The sequence below is a fragment of the Palaemon carinicauda genome, chromosome 9 (assembly GCF_036898095.1).
Source record: "Palaemon carinicauda isolate YSFRI2023 chromosome 9, ASM3689809v2, whole genome shotgun sequence".
Lineage (NCBI taxonomy): Eukaryota > Metazoa > Arthropoda > Malacostraca > Decapoda > Palaemonidae > Palaemon > Palaemon carinicauda.
In genome coordinates, this window is record NC_090733.1 from 117175128 (window position 1) to 117200007 (window position 24880).

Genomic DNA, 24880 nt, shown 5'->3' on the forward strand with positions numbered 1-24880 from the left:
CAAATCAGTATGCTACCACTGTTCTCAGGGCAAAGTCTGGCAAAGAGAGGGATTCTCAACTACCAGTAGGTCCGCCCTTGGCAGATACAACATAGAAAATCTTGCCTCCTCTCCACTGATTCCTTCTTTTGTGTTAAGTAGGTTACCTCATGAGTTATTTCTATTCACGTGGTATAAAGTAAGGACTACAGTATTCTTTTGCTTTGTGTTTATAGGTAAGTGGACAACCGTAGTTTACAAATATACCTTTTCATACTCTGGTACTAGTTCTTTAGAGAACAGTTCATAACGGCAAAAATTGCCTTTTGCCAAACTATAAACCTATATTTGGAGGTACCGTGTGGTCCCCAAGGCCCTTTCCTCTTCCCAGACCTGTAAAGGGAGGTGGATATAACTGATGCTACTATTATTGGACATATGTGGCTTTCAGTCGTATAAAAAAAGTGGCTTAGTAATGTTGCTGAGAAGACCCCAGAAATTAGTACATCTTCTCAATTGGTGAGGTGTTGTCTCCTAGCAGAAAATACACACTAAGTTTGTGCTTGCACTTTGATACACTAGACCCAGAGCAGAGAAGACAATATTTCTTTTGTATACCCTGTTGCACTGGATTTCCTTTAGTAGCCTAAATGGGAAAGTCCTACTTGACCACACACTACCTCCTCAAATGTAAGTTATTTCTTTTCAAAATTGATTCTAATTTAGCAGAATACATGCAGACAACCTAGAACTTCATTATTTAACTCACATATGAGAACCTTTCTTAATTGTGACATCGTTTGCACAATGTAAATTTAAAGAAAGAAGAAAAAAATCATGAACATTCAAGTACAAGGAATGTGTCAACATAGAGAAAAGTCTCATATAAATTCCATACCTTCGGTGTTTCCGAGGTAGTATCCTCAATGTTGTAAACAATAGGCTTGAGTACTGGACTCTGTGAAAAGTCAGGGTAATTCAAGACAGAAAATATTTTCTTTAATCAGAATGATGTAAATACAACATAAGTTTATCTACTATACTTAAAAACTTGAATTTCACACTAAACAACCAGAAATAACCAAAATTACAGAATTTGCTTTAGATTTAAGTACTGTAGCTACTTCTAAACCAACCCCCCCCCCTTCAAGATATAGTTATATCTATTCCTAGTTTCCTGTTTAAGAACACATAATTACCCAAGTGTTCCAAGGCAAAGCCCTTTTTCTAAGTAATTACAATCTTTACATAAAAAGTAACTTCAAACAGATGAACGATAGAAAACATAAAAGTCATTTCAAACAAAGATGAACGATATAAAACATAAAAGTCACTTCAAACAAAGATGAACGATATAAAACATTAAAGTCACTTCAAACAAAGATGAACGATATCAAACTTAAAAGTCAAGATAAGACCATCTCAAATTTCATACCTTGGGTGTTTCCAAGGTAGAATCCTTAGTGTTGCAAACAACAGGCTTCAGTGTTGAGCTCTGAAAAATGTCACTTGTAACTCAAGACTGAAAATCATGGAAAATGAACATCGACCTAAGAACTATCTTCATATCAAACAAAAGGATATGTGATGCAATAAATTATCTCCCAATTATATCAAACAGTAAACAAAAACTGATAAACAGCTCTTAAGTTCAAATGCTTTTCAATAAATCCTTCCACAACAAAAAATACACTTGGATGAAGTATTAATTTTAACAATTCATGTTTTGCAAATTTGATACAAACATGGATTACAAAAAACTGATTCAGTTATAGGCAGTGATTATAAACATTTTTCTAGCCTTGAGCAAAGATTGTTAAAAGGCTCATACCTTATGCAATTCCAGAGTAATATCCTCTTTGTTTAAACCAAGTAATTTGCATGACACATACTATAACCATTCAGATATTAGGGAAAACTTCAATGAAATACAGATCACTAAAAAGTATTCTGTAATACTTTAGCAGAAAAATAGTCTAAATTTATACAAAGACCAGAGACCAACAAGTGAATTACTTAAAAGAAAGTACTATAGTTCAACATAAAGCATCAAAATAAGAGAAAAAACATGGGGAACAGTGTTTTTCCTCTCTATTATTTTTCAATCAATAATTGTTCCTATACCGTACTAGAATGCTACGGAAAGTAAAGACTGAGCAATTAGGACACTAGACAAGAACAAGGACCAAATCAATATCCCACCACTGGGAGTTTGAGCAAAAACCAAGGTAATAAAAATCATCAATAAAGTTCAAAAGTACCCTAAAATGAAAATAAAATCAAAGACACTTATAGTGAATGGTAAATTGACTGCTGGTTACTATTTGTTATTCCTTATTTCATTCATTACACTTAAAATAAAAGTCTACATGGTAATTTTGAAGTAAGAATAAGGAGAAAACCTTCCATAAAAGTGAATTAATCCAAAAATAAAGAATTTGTAATTCTTATAGAAAATTTATCCCCTTCAATGAAATATATAAAAGGTGAATTAACTTCTTAAATAAAAAAAAGTTTAATTTGTCTAAACAGAAAAGTTACTGAATATGTAACTATGTCATGGCCCTCTTCCCAGTTATTCCACCCTATATTTTCATTTACTTTTACATGGAGACAAAGATTGTAATTATTGAATATGGTATATGATGGTTAGGCTTCAGTGTAAAGGAACGTAATTCAAGTTGCTGTAAACCCAACAAGCAAGGTAATGACTTACTTAGTTTCACAAAAAACAGAGACTATTCTTGAGTAAAAATCTAGATCAAAAACTATATCTTTGTTTCCCAAATTTACCAGGACATGAATTTTTTTCTTTTCTATTCTTAACAGCATACCTGTACTATAGTAGTCTACCTCAAGAAAAAATTTATTTTTGAGAAATGTCAACTTTTATGCAAAGATTACTAAAAGTTTCATACCTTTGGTAAATCCGAGACAGTACCCTTGTTCTGCCAGCCACCACCAAACTTGTGTGGCAGGTCCTAAAATAGATCAAACTGAGATAGAGAAGAAACTCACAGAAATATAATGCTTCAATTCATAACATGTTAATGGAGAGTTACTAGAATTATTATTTTTCCATTATTTGAAGGCCAAGTTCAATGTAATTCAATTACTTAATAAAATATAACCCCCTTTTTAAATCCCTAACAAAATTAAACAGACTTCTAATAACCTCAAACATATACAGGGTAGTCCCTGGGTCAATGCAGTTTCCTTCAATATATGAGAGATTTTTGTTAATACTGGGATGATGGGAACAATGACCCCATGAAACACTCAATTCTTGAAATTCCTTTAGCAAATCATAATTAAGCTATGCCATTCCTAGCAATGTGCTAATATAATTCAAAACACATGAAGATTGAATCATTGGTCTGCAATGCATTCAACATCTAATAAAGATTAGAGAAAATATGATGTTTTGGTCACTTCCATAGCTGTACCATGATTTTACCAGCCCATAGACTTTCTCAGCATATCCTGAAATAACCCAGGTAACCTGATGAAAAGCTTTTTTCATATAGATTTAATGATACAGTTTTCATTAAACAAAATTCTTTTAAATCAAAATAATTATATAAAGAAGCATTAATGGTCATATGCTTTTAAATCTTTTGCATCAGTCCTTTAATTACTGAAAACACTGTTAGAGATGTTACTGGTTAACATACCTTTCTCCATTTCATTCCTACAGGACAATGATCCCCTCTAAAATACTATTTCTTTTTATAATCATATCTTACATTTGTATGATAAGAGAATGGATTAAAGCCCTACCTAAGCCACAAAATCCTACATACTGTACATTAAAGTCAAAGGTTAGGGCATTCTTGAGAATGTAAAGAATAAAAGTACCTAAAAAGAAAATAAAAACTGTCAAAGAACCTCCAAAAAAACCCTACATTCTTGAGTAGCGATAATTAACATGTCCATACCTTTGGTGATTCCAAGGCAGTACCTTTGCTGTTCCAGCCACCAGGATTGCGTGGCAGTTCCTAAAATAATGCAAACTTGTATAACCTATCATTGCAAGGGTTAGTACATATTTTGAAACTTATTTTGATTAATTGGAACTGTTCTATAATGAAATGGGCACGAAAGTTGGGATTTGAAGGCCAAGATCAGTGTGATTCAATTACTTAATAAAATATAACCCCTTTTAATTGCCTAACAAAATTAAACAGACTTCTAATAACCTCAAACATAAACAGGGTAGTCCCTGAGTCAGTGCAGTTTCCTTCAATATATGAGAGATTTTTGTTAATACTGGGATGATGGGAACAATGACCTCCCTAGAAACACACAATTCTTGAAATTCCTTTAGTAAATCATAATTAGGCTATGCCATTCTTAACAATGTGCTAATATAATTCAAAACACATGAAGATTAAATCATTGGCCTGCAAATGCATTCAACATCTAATAAAGGCTAGAGAAAATATAATGTTTTGGCTACTTCCATAGCTGTACCATGATTTTACCAGCCCATAGACTTTCTTGGCATATTCTAAATTAACCCAGGTAACCTGAATAAAAGCTTTTTTATATGTATTTAATGATAGACGATTTTCATTAAACAAAATGCCTTTTAAATTAAAAAAAAAAAATATACATAAAGAAGCATTAATGGTCATATGCCTGAAAATCTTTTGCATCAGTCCTTTAATTCCCAAAACCATGTTAAAGATGTTACTGATTAATATATCTTTCTCTATTTAATTTCTACAGGACAAGGATCCTCTCTAAAATACTATTTCTTTTTATAATCATACCTTACATATGGCTGTATATGATAAGTGAATGGATTAAAGCCCTACCTAAGTCACAAAATCCCATATACTGTATAGTAAAGCCAAAGGTTAGGGCATTCTTGAGAATGTAAAGAAAAAAAAGTACCTAAAAAGAAAATAAAAACTGTCAAAGACCCTCCAAAAAACCCTACAGTCTTGAGTAGCGATAATTAAAATGTCCATACCTTTGGTGATTCCAAGGCAGTACCTTTGCTGTTCCAGCCACCAGGATTGCGTGGCAGTTCCTAAAATAATGCAAACTTGAATAACCTATCATTGCAAGGGTTAGTACATATTTTGAAACTTATTTTGATTAATTGGCACCTTTCTATTGTGAAATGGGCACGAAAGGTGGGATTAACGCCATTACTTTGAAATAAATTTTAATGCAACAATAAGTGTGAGAACATAATACCCACAAAAATTATTGAAGTGATCTACAATTTGCAATTGCCTCCCAATAGCTCATAAGTGATAGATTCTCAGGGTTGTATCAAGTTTTGAATACTGTAATCCACAATGCAAAAAAATTCAGACAACACAAATTACAATATACAAGTATGAAAGCCAAACTCTGCCTACAGTCATCATATTCTTGAGAGGTCATACAGTCATCATATTCTTGAAAAGTCATGTAGGCTGACGACAAGTTTGGTCCTCATCGCAGTTACTTCCTAGATCAATTGAATCATAGGAACAAAGTATAGCCATAAGACATTTAATTCTTGGCAATGCACAGCTACAATATGACATGCTTAGTAATGTACTGAACCACTTCAAATGAAAATGAAATATAAAATCTTAAAAATCAAGCAAAGCTTATATTCCCAAGGCAGCACACTGGCTTTTCCAGCCGACAGTGTTGTACGGTGGTTCTGGAATAATTCAAGCACGAAAGGGAAACACCATAGAATGATATTACTTTAAAATATAACACTTCTTGAGACAATGTTATCACTCGATCAACAGTTTTCTAAAGCATTAATGAGAAGCATGACAATAGGTTCACTGATTAAAGTGTTACAGTACATATCAAACAACAGATAAAAATACTGACGGTCATATATATGATTCCCACTTTCACCAAACCACTATACAAAGGATAATGGTCCTTAATACAATGCTAATCCTTTTATTTTCTTCCATATGGATCTATACTCTGGATGTGTAAAATCTGGCAGAACTATAAGCGAATTGTGACAAAATATTAGGCAATTTGTGGCATTTACCTGCATGCACTCTATCAATGCCAAGTTAAATGAAATATAAATTTTTATTGTAAAAATTAAGTATTATATAGTGATCCAGACTGATTAACCATACACATCACTATACAGTATACTATACTGTACTGTCTTTATTCCATGGACAAGAAAATCCTGGTAAAACCTACTTGCCCAAATCAAGATAGTTTTTTGTAGAAAAGACTGTTTTGACTAATAAAACCTTGGTCTGTTTCATCAAAACCCCATTAATATTGTCTGGATGGCATTTCAGAAAGGGAAGAATCTCCCAGGCTCTGTGCTATCAACAAAATTATTGGAGTACTGATAAAAAAGAATAAAGTCAATCCTCAGGGAACTAAGTTGTGGATAGCATAAGCATGTAAATAATTGGTATACATTTGTCAAGCAGCAATAAAAGTAATGACTGCTTACTCTCCAGCACCACTAATAATAAAGATCATTACCCTGGATAACAACATCCCATATAGACATCCCTAAAAGACCTTAAAAACTTGCGGAAGCTACATACAAATAGTGAAAAAGGGAATAACACTGAAGCATGTGATGAAACACAAAAGAATTAATAGAAAATTGGATACTAGATTTTTTTTTTTTTTTTTTAAACTCAAGAAAAGCATTCCTGTGAAGATCCCCAAGTGGTCTCCATGACAGTTAGAAGGAAAGTGAGGGTAGTAAGCACCATACACAGGACCAAGTATGTACAGTGGATGCTTCTCTATCTTGAACAGGACAAGTTGGTGTGGCTGGGACTTTGCTGTACCCAGATTTAAAATAATTTACAATTAATGTGGGTGCGATGAAGCATTTTAACCTTGAGCAAAGATAAATAATTCCTACCTTAGGTGATTTCAAGGTAGTGCCTTTGTTGCTCCAACTAACAGGATTGTGCATTAGATCCTGAAAGATTTCAGGGTGGTTCAAAGCAAAAACTTCATGAAATAACACGCTAAACTACTGTATATATATAATTCTTTCTATCAATACGCTACAGAGAAAACCTTTAAATCAACTACGTTATAGATTTTTCAACACCCCTTGCCATTTGGAGAGGAGGAAGTCTTTATTGAACAAATGCTAGAGCGTTTCCCGTAGGCGACACGTTGGGATCTCGCCTGATCCCTCCGAAAAATCGGCAAGGGCTACCCAGTCATGGGCGGGCTGGGTTAAAGAGGCAAGCTCAGAGGAACAGTGAAGAAGTGTGGGACAGAGGTAGATGGAGAACGCTGGCCAGAAACATCGACCCCACATAGAAGTGGCAAAAGATGCAAACGAAGAAGAAGAAGAAGAAGAAGAAGTCTTTATTGGACAATCGGCACATTTTCAAACAAATCGAGAATCAATTGTTCTTTAAGCTGTGCTGTACCAAAACCTAATTACATGAGATAAAATAAAAAGATACATTACAAAATTTTTTAGTCATCTTTGTTCAGCTTTTTGTATCTTAATCCAAACCATGAATAAGTCTAAAAGCATATGGCGATTGTGAAAAGAATTCACAGGGGAGAAGCCCAAAATTATTAATAGAAGGAACATAATGAATAAAACTCACAGCCAATAGGATCTGGTTAAACAAAAGGGTTACATTTTGAAGACATCAAACCCATTAGATAATTTCATTATTGTCAGAAATTTTTTGAAAATGTTAAAGATACTGATAAAGAAAAATAAAACCTAAAATCATGAGAGCCAGTTTACCTCCAAACCTAAGGAACCAAAAAAGGTAAGTACAGTAGTCTCATAAAACTATTATATCTATGAACAGCCCCTGATGTTCATACTGCTGCTTCTCAAAAAGCTCTCCAAAAGCTCAGTTTAATAAACCTTTACTTGTAAAATCTTAAAATCATCCCATTTTCTTTCTTGTTAATAAACACATCCTTAGTAAAGGAACATTTCAAGGCTAGGTGGTAACTGACACACCAGACCCTTGTCTCTTCAGTCATGCAATACTGGTTAGACCATCTGCAGGTTGTTTGCTTATTAATGAGTATTACGATGTCTTCTCCTTGTTTTCTTAGCAACTAGAGTACTACATGGAATGTGCAAGGGAATTGCTTCTGGAAGTTGATTATCCACATTCCTTTGGTGTATTGTGTCGGGGGCATAATGCAATTTAAATAACCGTTGTGAAAAGCGAGTTTCCCTCACTATATCTCTCATAGTAAAATATTTCAATGGCTGCCATTCAAATTAACTAAGCAAAAAGATTAAGTAAACTTGCTGTTAGTTCAGAGTAAAGCCATCTAGATCCTAATATCCCTCCATTCCCTAAAGTAAGCACTCCTAAATTATATGGTATTACAGTACATAGGTGGAAGGCATGTCATATCGTATGATTCCCGTAAATCCTGTTAGGTGAATGAAGTTTCAACTAAACTCAATCATTTACATCATGTTTGGCCTGGCAGTGTACTTTTTTTGCTTGCAAGCTCAACCACTAGCTAAACACAGGATAATTCAAGGAAGGTAAGTGTAGTTGATATGCCACCAATATGAGTCCTCAACGTGTTTACATAGCATCCCCACATCCACTCCAGTTGTAACTGGGATATCAGCTGATTTTCTCTCAGTTCAACCTAAGATAAAGGATGATCAAGAAAAAGAACAAGGAGGATGAATTTAAAGAGAAGGCTATGCTCATTGATTATAGAGGAAATAAGGACACAGCTTCCACGCTAGGTTTTGTATTGCTATAATTTATTTAGTTGGATTTTCTTATGCTAGAATTTTGATGAAAGCTTCTCCTTTCGTGGTAGCTCAGAAATTATCTTAATTCTCGGTTTGGGGTATTGTTTCAGGCTTAACCTACCTGTTTCAAACCTTAACCCAACTCCTCAAGTGGTGACTATTGGTTATGATGTACTTTTCAGTAAATTCTAGTGATACGGTACATGATATCTACCAGATCAGAGTTATTCTCACAGAGCCTCAAACTTGGTTTGCCCTTCAACTGAGATAACATGGTCTCCCACTTATCTAGGATATCTTTGACACCTAAAATTCCCGAGCTTAAAACCAAGATGGTAGCCTGGACCTTTATATCTCTCCTCTCAGTGACGTAAGTAATATATTAACAAACTTCTACTTATCCCTTGTGTCAAAATGTTAGTAGAGATATTTCATTAATCCTTTATTGAAATAAGAGCTCTTTACATATTATCATTCCCACTACTTTGCCTGGTTCAGCAGGTGTTAACCAAGCTCAGGATCTCTACAAACAGCCTGATGATGCTAATAGCTCCTTTCTGGCCACAGAAAGATTTGTTTACAGATCTGTGGCACCTGTTGTCGAAGTATCCAAGAAGGTTGCCATATAAAGCCAATATGCACAATCAACCACTACAATATTAAAAGTGATTCATCCAAATGCATCTGTGCCCCATCTGACAGCATGGAGACTATACACTGTATCCTTAGAAACAAGGAATTTCTGAAACCCTCTAGACTGTATTATAGCTTCTAAAAGACAATCTACCAATATTCCTTATCACAGCCAACTGAATGTTTATTTTAAATGGTGCAAAGTAAAGTCCGTCAAAGACTAGGTCTAGCTTGGATATTGTTAAATCTTAAATATTAATTTTTCATAAGAAACAATCAATTGGCCATTAAGGGATTTAGATCTATGCTAATTCTATGCTCAAGCATCAAAGATCTCATAACTAAAAGCATTTGCATGTTGGCATTAGCTTCAGCCAAACACATAAGTGAGCTACAAACAATCTGTCAAAGTAACCCCCAGGGAACACAAGATGATTTTGTCCCTTTTGTCTTCCTCCAGAGACAAAAGAATAATTTTAAGGCTATGACAGTGCCTCAGTTTTTTTCACATACCTTCTCTGAAAATGGATGAAAGCATTTCAGCAGGAAACAGGTTTCTTTGTCCATAAGAGCTGTTCGTTAATATTTTGACAAAAATTAAGGTACAGTGATACCTCGGTACTCGACCATAATCCGTTCGAGATCCGTGTTCGACCTCCGATTTGTTCGAGTACCGAATTTTTTTTCCCCATAAGAAATAATGGTATATATTCTATTCCGTTCCCAAGCACTCGAACAGGCCCAAAATATTAATAAAACGTGTACCTAAACAACAATAATTATCTAAATGTGTATGAAATTGGTCAGAAAATCCTATAAAACAATTTTAAACCATTTACTGTACTAAAATAAAACAATTTTAAACCATTTTCTGTACTGTAGTGAACATACCTTTGAGCAGCGGTTCGATGGCATACAGGGATGGATGTGGAGAGGATGGAAGGGGGAGGTTACTGCTTGGAAGGAGAGTCCCCTTCCATGATGTGGCGGGGTAGTTCTCCTTCAGGAGTTGTTTCTCTCTCCAATGAAAGGGTGGGCAGATCTATTTCAGGGGTTTCTTCTCTTCTTTGTCTCTTCTTTGGAGGAGAAACAGGCTTTGATGTAGCAGCTTTCTTTTCTTTTGTGAAAAACTGGTCTATTGTTAATTGTTTCTTCCTCCTCTGCAGTATAGCTGCCTCCCCATGCCTAGTAACACGATGAATACCTGTTCTATTACGAAACTTTTCAAACCAACCCCTGCTCGCTTTAAATGTAAATGAATCACTTTCACTGGTACTCGGACTTTTCTTCACTAATTCTTCATAGATATGCAACGCTTTTTCACAAATGAACGCTTCACTAACACTTTCCCCGGCCAACTGTTTTTCTTTAATAAATATTAAAAGCAACTTTTCCATCTCCTCAATCACTTGTGGCCTTTGCTTAGTTACCGCCGTAACTCCCGTTGCAACATTCGCCTTCTTAATCATTTCTTTATGCTTTAAAAACGTAGAAATGGTCGACTTCGCCATTCCGTATTCTACCGCTAAATCGGACACTCGTACACCATTCTCATATTTCGCTATAATTTCCTTCTTCAACTCGATCGTTGTTCGCACTGTTTTCCTCTTCTCCTTCCCCTTAACACTCATTACTTTCTTGGGACTCATTATGAAAGCTAAAAAAGCAATTAAAAGCACTGAAAATCACTAAATCACAACGAATGCTGATCGCGCGTTGTCTGAGTGACGCTCTCGAGAGAACTGATGCTTCCCGAACAAGCGAGAGTGGCCGAGATGGCGCGATCATCACAAAGCCCATGCGGTCGTCACGTGTTCGGCTGGTCGAGTACCGAATTTTTGGTCGAGCACCGCAGCAAAAATTTCTCGAAAATTTTGGTCGAACTCCGAATTGTTCGAGTATAGAGTCGTTCGACTACCGAGGTATCACTGTATCACAGGTAGCGTTTCTAATTTATTTTGTGGGATTAAGGTTCCTAATCACCCTATGACCAAAAAAGGTGGTATTTTTTATAATTCAAAGTTTGGTTACAGCAGCTCACAAAAAATTAGGTAAAATCTAATGAAAGGCATGAAATTGAATGAACAGGTTTTAGAAGCAGCTCAATGGAATACCAGGTCAGTATTTGCCATATAATATTTCAAAGAATCATTGTTTACTTAGAAGACTGCTAGGCTCTAGGTTCCATAATGGCTGAAAAGCCATGGCGTAATTAATTTGGAGTCAAGTTGTTTTAATTTAATAAATGATTGGATACAGTGCCAAACAAGAGAATCATTTAGATCAAGAAATATAATTTACGTAAGCTACATACGGTATTTTAAATAGTCTTATTGAAGAATCTGGAGTCCCGAATTTCAAAATGTATTTTGAAATCGTTAAAAGTAATCTAAACTAGGTTAGTAAATCCCAACCATGATATATTGCTTTTAATTCAATTTATCCTATCTCTTTCCTTTACTGGCATCCTACCTCAAGTTGAGTGTGAGAGTCAGCAATATGAACCTCAGGGAGGTTAAAAAAAAAAATAAACCTGAAAACTGGTCCTTTAAAATTAAACATCATTCTAATACTGACAACCTTGCACTTTAATTTCCAATTCAAATGCAGATGTAACAAGCTCAAATTTTAGGTATCTATTAGAAAAAAAATAGTGTTTGTGGGGATGTGCTCATTGCCATGAAAATATCTGAATGAAACTTGTTGGGTGTATTATGGGTCATCATAGTTTTACCTTCACCGTGCAACCACCAATCCATTAGGGTCATCACAAATAGGAGATATAGAGAGCAAACCTTGTGCTGGGGAATTAAATACCAATACATTTCACAACTAAACTATGGCATACTAGACAAAAAGAAATTGCACAAAAGAAATGTAGCAGTAAAGTAATTAGCTTTTTAGCTTTAAATATTAGCTATCAAACTGTACAAAACTGACAAGAGTGCCATATCACTGTATGTACAAGAGTGTCAATGTACGTAAGTACACAAAGAAAAATAACCATATGTACAAGAGTGTCAATGTACGTAAGTACACAAAGAAAAATAACCAAACTAAAAATTCCCAGAAATGCATCGACTTTCAGAACACACAATGCAAGTTCATACCTTAAATGGTTTCAAGGCTACACCCTGGTAGTTCCAGCCAATAGGCTTTCGTGGTGGATCCTGAAATATTTCAAGATGAGTCAAGGGTAATGCTACTTCAATGCACAACCTGAAGGAATTGTATTCATTAATAGGTCATGTCACGCTACTCTAAAGTGGAAAAATTAACCAAAAGGACACATAATTTTACACTCGTTATAACACAGAGATCCTAGATGTGTGTGCTTGCCTCCAGATAATCCCACTAAAGCACTTATTAAAGATAGGGTGACAGCAATGACTGAAACATTAACTATATGCGACCCATGATGCAAATATTAACTATATGCCACCCATGATACAAACATTAACTATATGCCACCCATGATACAAACTCTTGACTGACAACAATCCTGAGTTGATTTCATCAGGTTCATTAGGGGAAAAATGTCTTAGGTAAGCTACTGTTTTTTATCAATCAAGCTCAGGCAGAAATGAAGGACTCATTACTTTGTTCTTGCCATGAAAATGTCAATGATTACATGCATTCAGTGAATGAAAGGTCACTGCAATTATCATTGCTAGTTGTAAACTTATAAAATCTATAAACCATTTCTGTAATCATTATACAATGATGCTCAACACACGATCGTTTCATTTTGCTTTAATTTACTTAATAAAATTTAGTACCAATTTGGAATTATATATGCCAGACAGGGAGTACTTTTTTACGTTTGCTTGTAATTTAAACATAGCACTTCATGGCTAGCTAAATAAATCAGACAAAATAAGGTGATTTACATGATTTTTTTTCTATAAAATAATCATAGTTCAACAAGAGCATCAAAGTGATTGTTCACAATGAAAGTAGAGAGCAATACTGAATAAGGCTTGAAAAAAGTTAAGTACCCAAAAAGAAAGAGTACAAGGCTTTAAAATAGTATGGGTCCATGAAATACTTCATCCTTGAGCCAAGGTAATCAAAGGTTCATACCTTAGGTGCTTTCAAGGCAGTACCCTGGTAGTTCCACCCAATAGGCTTTCGTGGTGGCTCCTGAAATATTTCAAAATCAGTCAAGGCAAAATCTTCACTGATATATACATAATCTTCAAGACATAAAAATTTCAGAGAAATTTTCTACAAAAATATCCTGACAACATTTTAAATTAAAGTAAATGAAATATACTCAGAAGATGTTAAAAGATGCATGGAAAAATTGATACAATGTTCAAGAAAATAGGTAATAAGAAAACTAGAGGGTTTTGTTGATTTGTTTACTCCAAGAACTTACCACTGGACAAAACAAGTTCCTTCATACACACCTAACAATCACATAAAGAACATACTGTATATGCCTGTATATTGTTTATTCGAATCCTGAATATTTCTAGGTTTATCCATCTATTGCCAATCAGATGGAAGAAGGTAGTCTCCCTAAAGGAGACAAATGGATACTCTGATATATCTCAATGTTGTTCTTAATATTTCTCAAAGTGAGATTGCTAAGGTTGGGAAGAGAATAGGCTTATGGTTTGGATAAACGAGCATTAACAATGTTGTGGAAGCAGTACAAGCTGGGTCACCAAACTAGTTCCAGCACTGAGGTAATTTGGATATAGATGGAACGTTTGAACTTATTTGATCTACAAACTCGACAACTAAGGACACAGTTAATAGAGGTATTCATAATTCTTAAAGGAATAACAAATGTAGATTACAACAATCTATTCACACTTAGCACAAATCAATCCAGAGATGACGGATTGAAATTGAAAAGATAACAACCCACTCAATGTGGCAATTTCTTTACATACAAAATAGAAAATACTTGGAATGAGTACAAGAACAAGTTAGAAAAGATCGTAAGAACTCTCTAAATGCTTAAACTAAATTGCCCTACCAAAGAGCAAATGGAGTCTCCACTGATGGACTAAAAAGTCTTTTGAGACATCCAAAATGCTTGTAAAACAACCTAACACACACACATACAAAAAATCTCTCTCTCTCTCTCTCCCTCTCCCTCTCCCTCTCCCTCTCCCTCTCCCTCTCCTCTCTCTCTCTCTCTCTCTCTCTCTCTCTCTCTCTCTCTCTCTCTCTCTCTCTCTCTCTCTCTCTCTCTCTCTCTCTCTCTCTCTCTCTCTTTTTTTGGTAATTTGATTGATTTAAAGTTTTCAGGCATCCTGACATCTAAGGTCATTGGTAAGGTTACAAAATGTCCAATCAGCAAGTAGGTTAAGTTAGGTTAGGTTATATACTTGCTGATCGGACATTTTGTAACCTTACCAACGATGATCCTGATGATTTTGTAAATGGACAAAAATCTTGAGCCTTTTGCAAAATGTCGAGACATTTAGGTCATTTTGCAAAGTGACAACGAATTTCGTCTTTTTGCATATTGGCCGCGCATTTGGTAAAATAACCAATTTTCCAAAATGACCGTAACATTTGTACAATGTACGAAATGACATGAGGTCTGAAAAAAACGGCATAACATGCAATTTGTTTTTTACTTGATATTCGAAGAAGAGCAACAGTCGGAATTAATGTACAGTATGATGAACCATATAAAGAGGGATTCTGTATTACTTTATGGAAAATATAAGGTATAAACAAAGCCACATTCAAACACAATACAGAACACTTATTCTTTGCTGAAGAATTTACAAAACAGGATTAATGTATAGCAAACAAGAACTCACTTTTTATTTAGTTACTAACTAATCAAAATAAGCCAGCTGGTGGAAACTAGCACAAATACACATAAATGGTTTATATACTAAGAGTGGATTTACGCACAAACCACCAATAACACAATTTCTGAGATTCAGAATGTAATACTGTACAGCTATTCAAGGGATAGCTGAAGTTTTTGAAACCGTTAATCTACGGAGAACATATTGATGAATGATAAGTACCTGCTAAAAGAAAAAACTATTTCACCAATTGGAGACAAGAATAAGTACTGTACTTGCATTATGCATGTGAAGTATGTGATTGATGGGTTTGCAATGAGGCATTTATTCTTCAGTAGAATAAAAAATATTCAACATCTTATAATAAAACATCCCTGATAAATCTGCTTCTTCATGAGACTGTGACAAACCAAAACACGCCAAAAGTATTTCTGATGAGAAGAAACAAAAGCTTTTCTGTTTAGTTAAAAGAATACAGTATTGGGAATAAAGTAATAAGAATAATCACATTGAACACAAAAATTATCAATTCTGTACACTTGCAACATATTCTTACTCTCTCAATATCACAATTGCAAGAAAACAATACAGCCAAGACTAAGCTAGTCTTTCTCTATTTGTATTCCAGGTGGATTGTTTCACCAGAAACTTTTCTATTGCTCAATTAAAATATAAACGAAAGAAAATTTTTCTTTGCACTGAATATCGCGTATGTGTCATTAAAGAAATTAAATTAAAAAAAAAACCATGAAAAGGAATCCACAAATCTGTTTAGCTTGACTTACCTACACAATAGGTCTTTGTTCCAAAGTAGTCTTCTAGCTCCCTTAGCTATATTACCCTCATAACCATATCTATAGTCCATTTCTTTTAGCGATGCATATTTGCACCGACTCGCAGCGGTGCCCTTTTAGCTCGGAAAAGTTTCCGGATCGCTGATTGGTTGGAATTATCTCGTCCAACCAATCAGCGATCCGGAAACTTTTCCGAGCTAAAAGGGCACCGCTGCGAGTCGGTGCAAATATGCATCGCTAAAATAAATGGACTATAGTCAACTGCTTACCAAATGCCTTACACAAGATCATAATAAACATCATAAAAAATAGTCTGAAATTACAATGATCTCAGTAATCTAAATGGTAAACCACTACAATATAAACAGAACTTTGTTGATAACGGTGTGTTATTTTAAATCTATATTCAAACTTGTGCATGTCAATAACCTACCATAGTGACTTACTCCACTCAGCTCAGTTACAACTTATCAGATTGGTGTTGATATTAATGTCAATTAATGCTTGGAGAGGACTTTCATATAGTCCTTAACCCTCATTAGTTTGAGATGAGATATTGTAACCTTCCCAACAATATCCTCAATTCTTCAATCGGTAACTTTAAAGGGTATCTATACTGAAAACATTACTAGTTTTACAACAGTTCATATTTTTCCTTCCTTACTTCTTTATGATGATTTTCAAAAAGAGCTCCACAAATATAGGAGCAAATTAAGCTACCCTGCTGTAACAACAATACCGTATCTGTCACTTCCTTCACAGTAGGTTTTCCAACCAGTTGTTTCTTTGTTTTTCTGAATTTGTTTAAACTTTCAATCTAACTTTCTTGATTTATTTCATAATTAACTTGTCTATTTTCTACTTTTATGAAGTAATTCATAATTTTTTTTAAAGTAATGCATAAAATAATTTAATTCATGACTTCTTTCCATTGCAATTTATTCATAATTAACTGAATTTGATAAACTTTGGAATTAGACCAATATTTTACACATCGAATCAAGTAAACTAATGCAACTGATATCTAAGTGCAACTACAAAACCAATACAGTATGTGGTACAAATATTGTACATACAAAATGAATGCAAGGAAAATCTAAAAAATGAGTACATGACATAAAAGCAGTATCGGTATTACTACAATAGAAGTCAACACAGAAAAATTCTAGTAATCAATAAAAAAAAGGTGCAGAAATAAGCTATGCATTACATTGCTAAAGATAACTAACTTCCACTACATTGTAATGTCATAGAAAATAGAACATTCTAAAAAATATTTTGTCCTTAGTACATGAGGAGCTAAAATCAAAAGACATCAAGTAGATAAACCCAAAAATTTCTTTACACACAAGAAAAGATCACAAAAAAGTTCATACCTCAGGTGCATTCACAGCAGTACCCTGGTAATTCCACCCAATAGGCTTGCGTGGTGGGTCCTGTAATATTTCAAAATGGATCAGATAAGAATACTGTACTTGCAAAATCATTAAATTACTTATGAAGAATGAAGTGATGTTTTTTAATACAAAAAGTGCATATTCACCATACAAATCCATTAACCATAAGTTGCCTTATCTGTCAAGAGACGATCTCTAGACGCATCTAGAAATATTCACAACGAACGCACCAAACACTTCTAAATAAAGCTACAGTAGGTGATCTAAGGTTCCTATTCATGACCAAGTGCTCCAATACAAGATTGAACGTGTGTGGGGAGGGAAGACACGATTTCCCCACATGATTAATGTGTCTGTATGTGAAGTATGTCTTTTTGAACTATAAAAAACATCTCGGTCTTAAAACCTCATTAATCATAAGTTGTTTGAATACCCAATGAAGATGAGAGGTCAAGATATGCCCACTAAAAAATAAGAGATAAGACCATGTAGAAGCATTACCCATGGAGCTAAGGCAAGGGGATAGTGTTGTGTGTGATTTTGTTAGTAAGATTGTTATGGTTAATATTCATATGAGCATCTTGAAAACAGAGATTTGGCCTCAGGATGAACAAGTCGTGTCTTGATTGCTTGGGAGGTGTAATGGAAAGAAGGAAATATAAGTAACAGAAACATTGCAATATTGGTCCACCAGCCTTTTTTCAACAATTTATCCAGCTGTGATCACTGTGCCTCAAGGTGCTGACTTGTCAGATCTCTTGGAACAAAACAAAGGAAGATGAACTGTTTCCTCTACATTTCTACCCCCAAGAATAATCATTCCAAATTGCGCTTGAACACCATAAAGGTGGAGCGTGCATGAAATATATGAACATCACAAATTTTAAGTAATTTTTATTTTTCCTAACAGTACTTACCTCGAACTACTTTCTTATGAGGATCTGGGATCTCCTCGTTTACCGACCAAGAATTTTGCGTAGTTCCCCCTCTCTCCGTTACCTTGTCGGGGCGCTCCGGGGCGGAAGGATACTCGCCCTGGGTCAGCACGTGAGGCTGCGCTTGTTAGATCATCAGTAAGCGTATGTTAAGTCCTTCTCGAACTCCTGTAAGATACTCAGGGTAGGATGGGTGGGCCATAACCCGAAAGTAGTTCGAGGTAAGTACTGTTAGGAAAAATACAAATTACTAAAAATATGACAAATTCGTAGATAATTTGTATTTTTCCTAACTATACAAACCTTAGCTATTTAATATGGGTTATTACTTTGGCGTAGCTGAAATGACGAGCCATTAGAATTTTAACGAGGGTTTACTACCCCACCCCTCACACACACCTGTGAATACTTCACTTTGCTTAGAGGTAGGACTTCACGGGTGACAGGGCTGGCAGGCAAGTTTGATTAAATAGCTAAGGTTTGTATAGTTAGGAAAAATACAAATTATCTACGAATTTGTCATTTGTTCCGTAACTGAAATACAAACCACGCTATTTAATATGAGTGACTCACCCCTTAGGAAGGGTGGTAAGTCCCTGCCATACTGGCTTTGGCTTTGCCCGGGGACTCAATGTTTGAGTGTGTAAGTACTCAAGAAATAAGGAGTCCCTGCACCTCGCTAGCATTGCTGTGTAACTGCTGCAGCCTACATAAGCTGTGTGTGAAGGTGAGAAGTGTGACTCGTCCTAGGAAGTTGACCTGGAGTTTTTCAGATGGAATTCTAGGCTAGGACTCTCCGAATACCACCTCGTCAGGGTATGGGAACGTGACAGTATTAACCTTAATACTAGGAACACAAGGAAACATGGTTTACCTGCAGTGGTTTGAGGTCAGCTGTGCAGAGAACCCAGGATGCTGCTTTCTCCAAGGAGGGAGAGGATGAAGAAAAGAATAAGGGCCAGACAAACCTTTTTCATTCATGCAGACTAAAACCGGGTAACAATGCCCTCAACCTTCTACTACCTGTCCATTAAGGAGCCTGAGGTTAGACCAGCTGTTGTGCAGCCACCACCGGGCCGATAGAGAACGTATCGAGCCTCCTGTGTGTCACGTCTTGCAGGTAGTTGGCTGTGAAGGTCTTCTGACGCTTCCACACCCCAGCTTGCAGGACCTGCGTCACTGAATAGTTTTTCTTGAAGGCCAGGGACGTAGCTATGCCCCTGACATCATGTGCTCTAGGGCGACGTGACGGAGGAGGGTCAGGATTCAAGGCTAGGTGTATTACCTTGCAAATCCAGGCCGAGATGGTATTCCTAGTGACCCTCCTCTTCGTTTTCCCAGTGCTCACAAACAAGGCTTGCACCTGGGGACGAACTGCAACTGTTCTTTTAAAATACAACCTCAGACTCCTTACTGGGCACAGTAGGAGAAGGTCTGGGTCATCTGTTACAGAACGAAGACTCGAAACCTGGAAAGAGTCGAACCGAGGGTCCGGCACTTCCAGATTCTGAGTCTTGGCAACAAACTCAGGAACGAACCTGAACGTTATCTCCCCCCATCCCTTTGAATGGGCGATGTCGTATGAGAGACCATGAAGTTCGCTGACTCGTTTGGCCGAAGCCAATGCTAGCAGGAAAACCGTCTTCCAAGTAAGGTGGCGATCTGAAGCCTGGCGTAATGGTTCGTAGAGAGGTCTCTTCAGAGACCTGAGAACTCGAACCACGTTCCATGGAGGAGGTCTCACTTCCGACTGAGGGCAGGTAAGTTCATAACTCCGTATGAGTACAGAAAGTTCCAGCGAGGAAGAAATGTCCACTCCTTTTAGCCTGAAGGCTAGACTTAAGGCTGAGCGATAGCCTTTCACTGCCGAGACTGAAAGGCGCATTTCTTCCCGCAAATACACGAAGAACTCCGCTATTGCTGGAATAGTGGCATCGAGTGGAGAGATACCCCTTCCACGACACCAACCACAGAAAACTCACCACTTCGCCTGGTAGACCCCTGCGGATGACCTGCGCAGCTGTCCAGACATACTATCCGCAACTTGCTGCGAAAATCCTCTCTCAGCGAGGAGGTGCTGGATAGTCTCCAGGCGTGAAGTCGAAGCGAAGCTACGGCTTTATGGAAGATGTTGGCGTGTGGTTGTTTGAGTAGCTCGTGACGTGGAGGGAGTTCTCTCGGGAGCTCCTTATAGTCTAGTTGGTAGAGGGGGTCTGCGTGCACCCCCCGGAAATCAATTTCTAATTGATGTCTTCCTATGGGGAAAAATGTGTAGAAAACAGTTTGCTATGTTAAAAATTTGAAATATTGTCCCACGTGCCTATTTTATGCAAATTAAGCCGCCATTACATGAAAATACTAAAATCGCTATAACTCCGCCAATGCAACAGATAACTGCAAAAATAAGGTGTCTAGACCCAGGTTTTGAGGGTCTAGCATCAATATAAGACCAGTCTCATAGTGACCACATGTGTTCCTGACATGTAAGATATGCAAATTAGTGCCGCCATTACTGAAAAACCTATTTTTACCATATCTTTGCAAATGTTATAGCAATCGTGAAGAACGTGTTGTCTGTACCCTTGTTTTATGGGTTGATGTTTATTATTAGACTATATTTGAATGTGCCTTTTGCTTATTTGTTTTATTATAATGAGATATAGTCAGGTAATGAGAGATTCTGAGGGTACTTACCAATTAGTGTTTATTAAGCAGTGAAATATTTTTTATCATTTCATCATAGGTGGCAACACTTTACTGAATAGGAGAGGATGTGATTCATTGAATCCGTGTCATTTATATTGGATGAAGCAGTGTGTTTTTCAGCAATTTATGAATCATTCTAGGTTTATCTTTTCTAGGTTTATCATAATTTAGTCTGCTTATAGTCAGATAGGTAAAAGGTGTTTATATAATCTCTCAAGCTCTATTTGATAAGACAATTAATGCAATTACTTGCATGACTTAGTGTCATTGGTAGTAATATTTCAAAACACTTCATCATGTTGGTTATAGGCCTATACTTCTCATTTCAGAGTAATAGTTTTGGTATAAGTTCGCCATCATGCCAAAGCGAAGGAATGCTGAATCTGCCAGCACTGAACGCACCAGCCTGAGCAAAAAGCCTGCTTCACCTGCACCTGTATGCATGCTTCATGTGTTATCCATCTCTGATCATGGGCCTTTTAACCCACTCAGTAGAATCAAAGGAACTGCATTTGATAAACTAAAGCACCTTCATGAAATCCGGGACCTGCGGCTCTGTCAGCCACATGCATCTCCCTATCGTATGCAGTCTGTATGCGACCAGATTCCTGAGACTGTCCCCGAGGACCTTGAAAATAATGGGTATCACCGTCAGTGTTATCAGCGGTTCTCTGGCAATCTGCATCTTATAGAAAATAAGACAACTGAGGAACCACAGGCATCCACCTCGCTATTGCATTCACCTCGTAGACATTCAACTGGACCTGTCTTTTCAGAGGAGTGCATTTTTTGTGAGAAAGTAGAGATCAAAGGTGCTGATCGAAAAACTGTACGACCTGTCCATTTCTCATCTTGGAGAAACAAGGAAAATGCATGGGAACAAATTGAATCGAGAGCTGAAAAAATGGGCATGTTTCGGCTTCATAGACGTGTGAAAAATGTAGACCTCTTTGCTGTAGAAGCAAAACATCACCCATCATGTTTGAGATCATTCCACACCGCATTTGCTAACTTTGAACGCGGGGTTAACAGAGCAAATGACCCAAAGCGTACTGAACACGCGAAGATTTCGGCCGCTTATGAGAAGGCACTGAATTTTGTACGGGAGCACATTCGAACTCATGTCATCCAACGGAATGAAGTCCTGCGTCTAACATCATTGCGCTTGCTCTATATTGAAGAACTGAAACGCAATGGGCAGGAGAATGAAAACTACCGCTCAGAGAAACTCCTGAAACGTCTACAAAATGATTCAATCAAGGAGCATGTGTCCTTTCTGAAGGTTGATCATGACAAACTTGATGCAATTTCATTTTGGCTTGTGTACAATTCCAATATTTCGGTTAACGATGCTTTAGCACAAGCTTACACGCTTGGTAGCAAAGACAAATACCAAAACGCTGCTCTGCTTCTTCGCAGTAATATTCTACAGGCTTACAAAGACTCCAAAGTCCTCCCATGGCCGCCAACATTAGATGATATGGACCTCAGCTGTGATGATCTACTACCATCTGATCTCATTCGTTTTCTAAGCATGGTGATGTCAGGAAAAGAAGACATAGATACAAGTGAAAAGATGAAGCGACTGGTATTCTCCATTGGGCAAGACATTTGCCGTGCAGTGTCAGATGGAAAATGGAAATTACCAAAGCACATGCTACTGTGTGTGACCGTTCGACACTTGTTTCGTAGCAAGCAGCTCACCAAGATATTGCACCGACTTGGTCACTCCGAGACATATGATTTTGGTTTAGAGATGGAAACTGCACTGGCCAAGGTCCTGGATGAGGTATCAACCTATCTCACACCCCAGATTGTGACAGGAGAGGGCAACATGGTATTTCATTGTGAGTGGGACAACCTCAACAAAACTACAACGAATGTTCATGGCAACAATATTGTCAACAGTGCTGGGGGAATCATGGTACAGGAGGTCAAGCCCGGGATCCAAAATTCAAATGTCCGAATGCTTCCAATGATGGATAAATCCAAACAGCGTAGCTTGAAAGTTGATACACCAGAAACCCTCCCACCCCTGCACTTCACTCGTATTGGACCAGTGTTTCCAGATGGCTCTTCATTCACACCACCTGTTAAAAATGAAACAGTTTATACTACCAAGAAAGAAGAGTACTACGTCTGGCTCTTCAGCAGGTATATTGGAAGCAGTGGTGAACAGCCTGTGCCTGGACTAGGGGGGTTCATCTCTGCAACTGGAACTCCGCCACCAAGGAAATCAACTGTTGACTACTTTACACCTATTCATCAACCAATAACTGACAACACAGTCGTTCGTGAGCTACTGAAGCGGTCTGAGGCAGCCACAGCCGAGGTGGGTCAGAAATGGGTCCTCAATACATTTGACCTTGGCGTTTGTATGAAGGCACTCCCCATTATTTGGCGTTGGCCAGAAGAGTTTGCCAAACATGTTGTAATGATTGGCCCCTTTCACACATCCATGAACTTCATCGGCATGCTCACAGGCCACAAAATGAAGGGTTCAGGATACACTGAGATTCTCTTAGAGGCACAGCTTGTGACAAGTGGATCCATAAAAGGTGTTCTTAGCGGAAAAGCATATGCCAAGTCCCTGTTTTGCATTAAAACTGTTTGCGAAGCAATGGAAAGGCTGTTGATTGAACAGTTTGCTGAGGAAGAGAACACATTGATGATTGACAATCCTTCCACACTACTGGAGATTATCGAGTCATGCAACCGGGAGAACCTTGAGGACGCACTCAAAGATGACTCCACCATGAACCTTATCAGAAAGTATCAAGCCTACGAGGACAAAGTACGCCAGGGCCACTTGGGAAAGACTGCTACTTTCTGGATGACCTTTGTTGATCAATGTCATCTCGTCTTCATGCTGCTTTACTCCGTTAAAACCAACAACCTTCAGCTGTTCCACTTCTGTAATGGAGAGATGGCACCACTCTTCTTTGCATTTGATGGGCAGAACTATTCAAGGTTTGTTGAACATGTATTTCATCTCCTTGTTTCTTTGATAACTATAGAATGCCGAAATATACAAGTTGACTTATACAACCAAATACAGTGTCAGCATAAACACAAACACAAACATGTTCCCACAAGTCTCTGTCTCCCTATTTTACAGGTACCTTGTTTGGTTGGAAGTCTATCTAACAAACATGGAGAAGATACACCCAGGGGCAAAAGACCTACTAACCAAGGGTGGACTCGCGGTGGCAAGATCGATGATACCTGGGGCACTCAGTGCAGTTGACAAAACTATGGAGGAAACATTCATGCGGTTCGCCAAATCATCAGGTATAGTACCTGGTTCATTGAATGGCATAGACAATTATCATATTGATACATGTACACAGATGAAAACTTGGTTTTATACTTTTCAGGTGGCTTTGCTGGACTGTACAGTCAATTTGGGGCATACCAGAGGTGGTGTCGCACAACTTCCACGCGGGCCCAGTTTCATGAAAAGACCCTTGAAATGGCTGGCCTTCTTGACGATCCTGACTGCCCAAGGGCTGGGAGGCATCGCGAGCTTGAGAAGGCAGAGATAAAGAAGAGTGAGAAAGCTGTTCAAAGAGTCATCACTGCTGTCAGAAACTTCACGAATCCATTCACAATCCCAGATAAGGACAGGCTCTACTCCTTAGCCTCTGGTTCTCCTACATCCAAGGATGTTGAGAGGGATGTGCTGGAAGCTGACGCTGTAGGAAAAGCTGCAAAGGCTGACTTTATTACACGTTTGCAGAGCGGCCACCAAGGAAGCTTCTTCGACCCAATCAAAAGGAAGAAACTCAAGACCATGGAGGCATGCAACAAGAAGATCAAGCTCACATCATCGCAAGGAAAGGTAAGTTTATATTTCATTGAGCAAGTTATGTATTGTTAAGGGACTTTTGTACAATCTGTATTACAATATAAAATTATAATATAT

At 37.2% G+C, this 24880-nt stretch overlaps 2 protein-coding genes across 51 annotated transcripts in view; one reads left to right on the forward strand and one right to left on the reverse strand.

Annotated features, from left to right (window-relative positions):
- The window catches only part of LOC137647080 (calponin homology domain-containing protein DDB_G0272472-like), a 216226-nt gene that overhangs the window by 141337 nt on the left and 50009 nt on the right, over positions 1-24880 (reverse strand). For 37 of the 50 annotated variants that reach the window (XM_068380256.1, XM_068380300.1, XM_068380255.1 and 34 more), the window contains exons 2-10: positions 17294-17353; positions 13424-13483; positions 12451-12510; positions 6857-6916; positions 4958-5017; positions 3918-3977; positions 2898-2960; positions 1415-1474; positions 878-937 (exon numbers count right to left, since the gene is read on the reverse strand). In XM_068380256.1, the coding sequence (XP_068236357.1) occupies positions 878-937; positions 1415-1474; positions 2898-2960; positions 3918-3977; positions 4958-5017; positions 6857-6916; positions 12451-12510; positions 13424-13483; positions 17294-17353 (543 nt within the window). The remainder of the gene's footprint in view (positions 1-877; positions 938-1414; positions 1475-2897; positions 2961-3917; positions 3978-4957; positions 5018-6856; positions 6917-12450; positions 12511-13423; positions 13484-17293; positions 17354-24880) is intronic. The other 13 variants (XM_068380295.1, XM_068380289.1, XM_068380286.1 and 10 more) reach the window with 9 other exon arrangements.
- Positions 23830-24880, forward strand: part of LOC137647332 (uncharacterized) — a 40821-nt gene continuing 39770 nt past the window's right edge. The window contains exon 1 of the mRNA XM_068380731.1: positions 23830-24796. Within this exon, the coding sequence (XP_068236832.1) occupies positions 24296-24796 (501 nt within the window). The 5' untranslated portion in view covers positions 23830-24295. The remainder of the gene's footprint in view (positions 24797-24880) is intronic.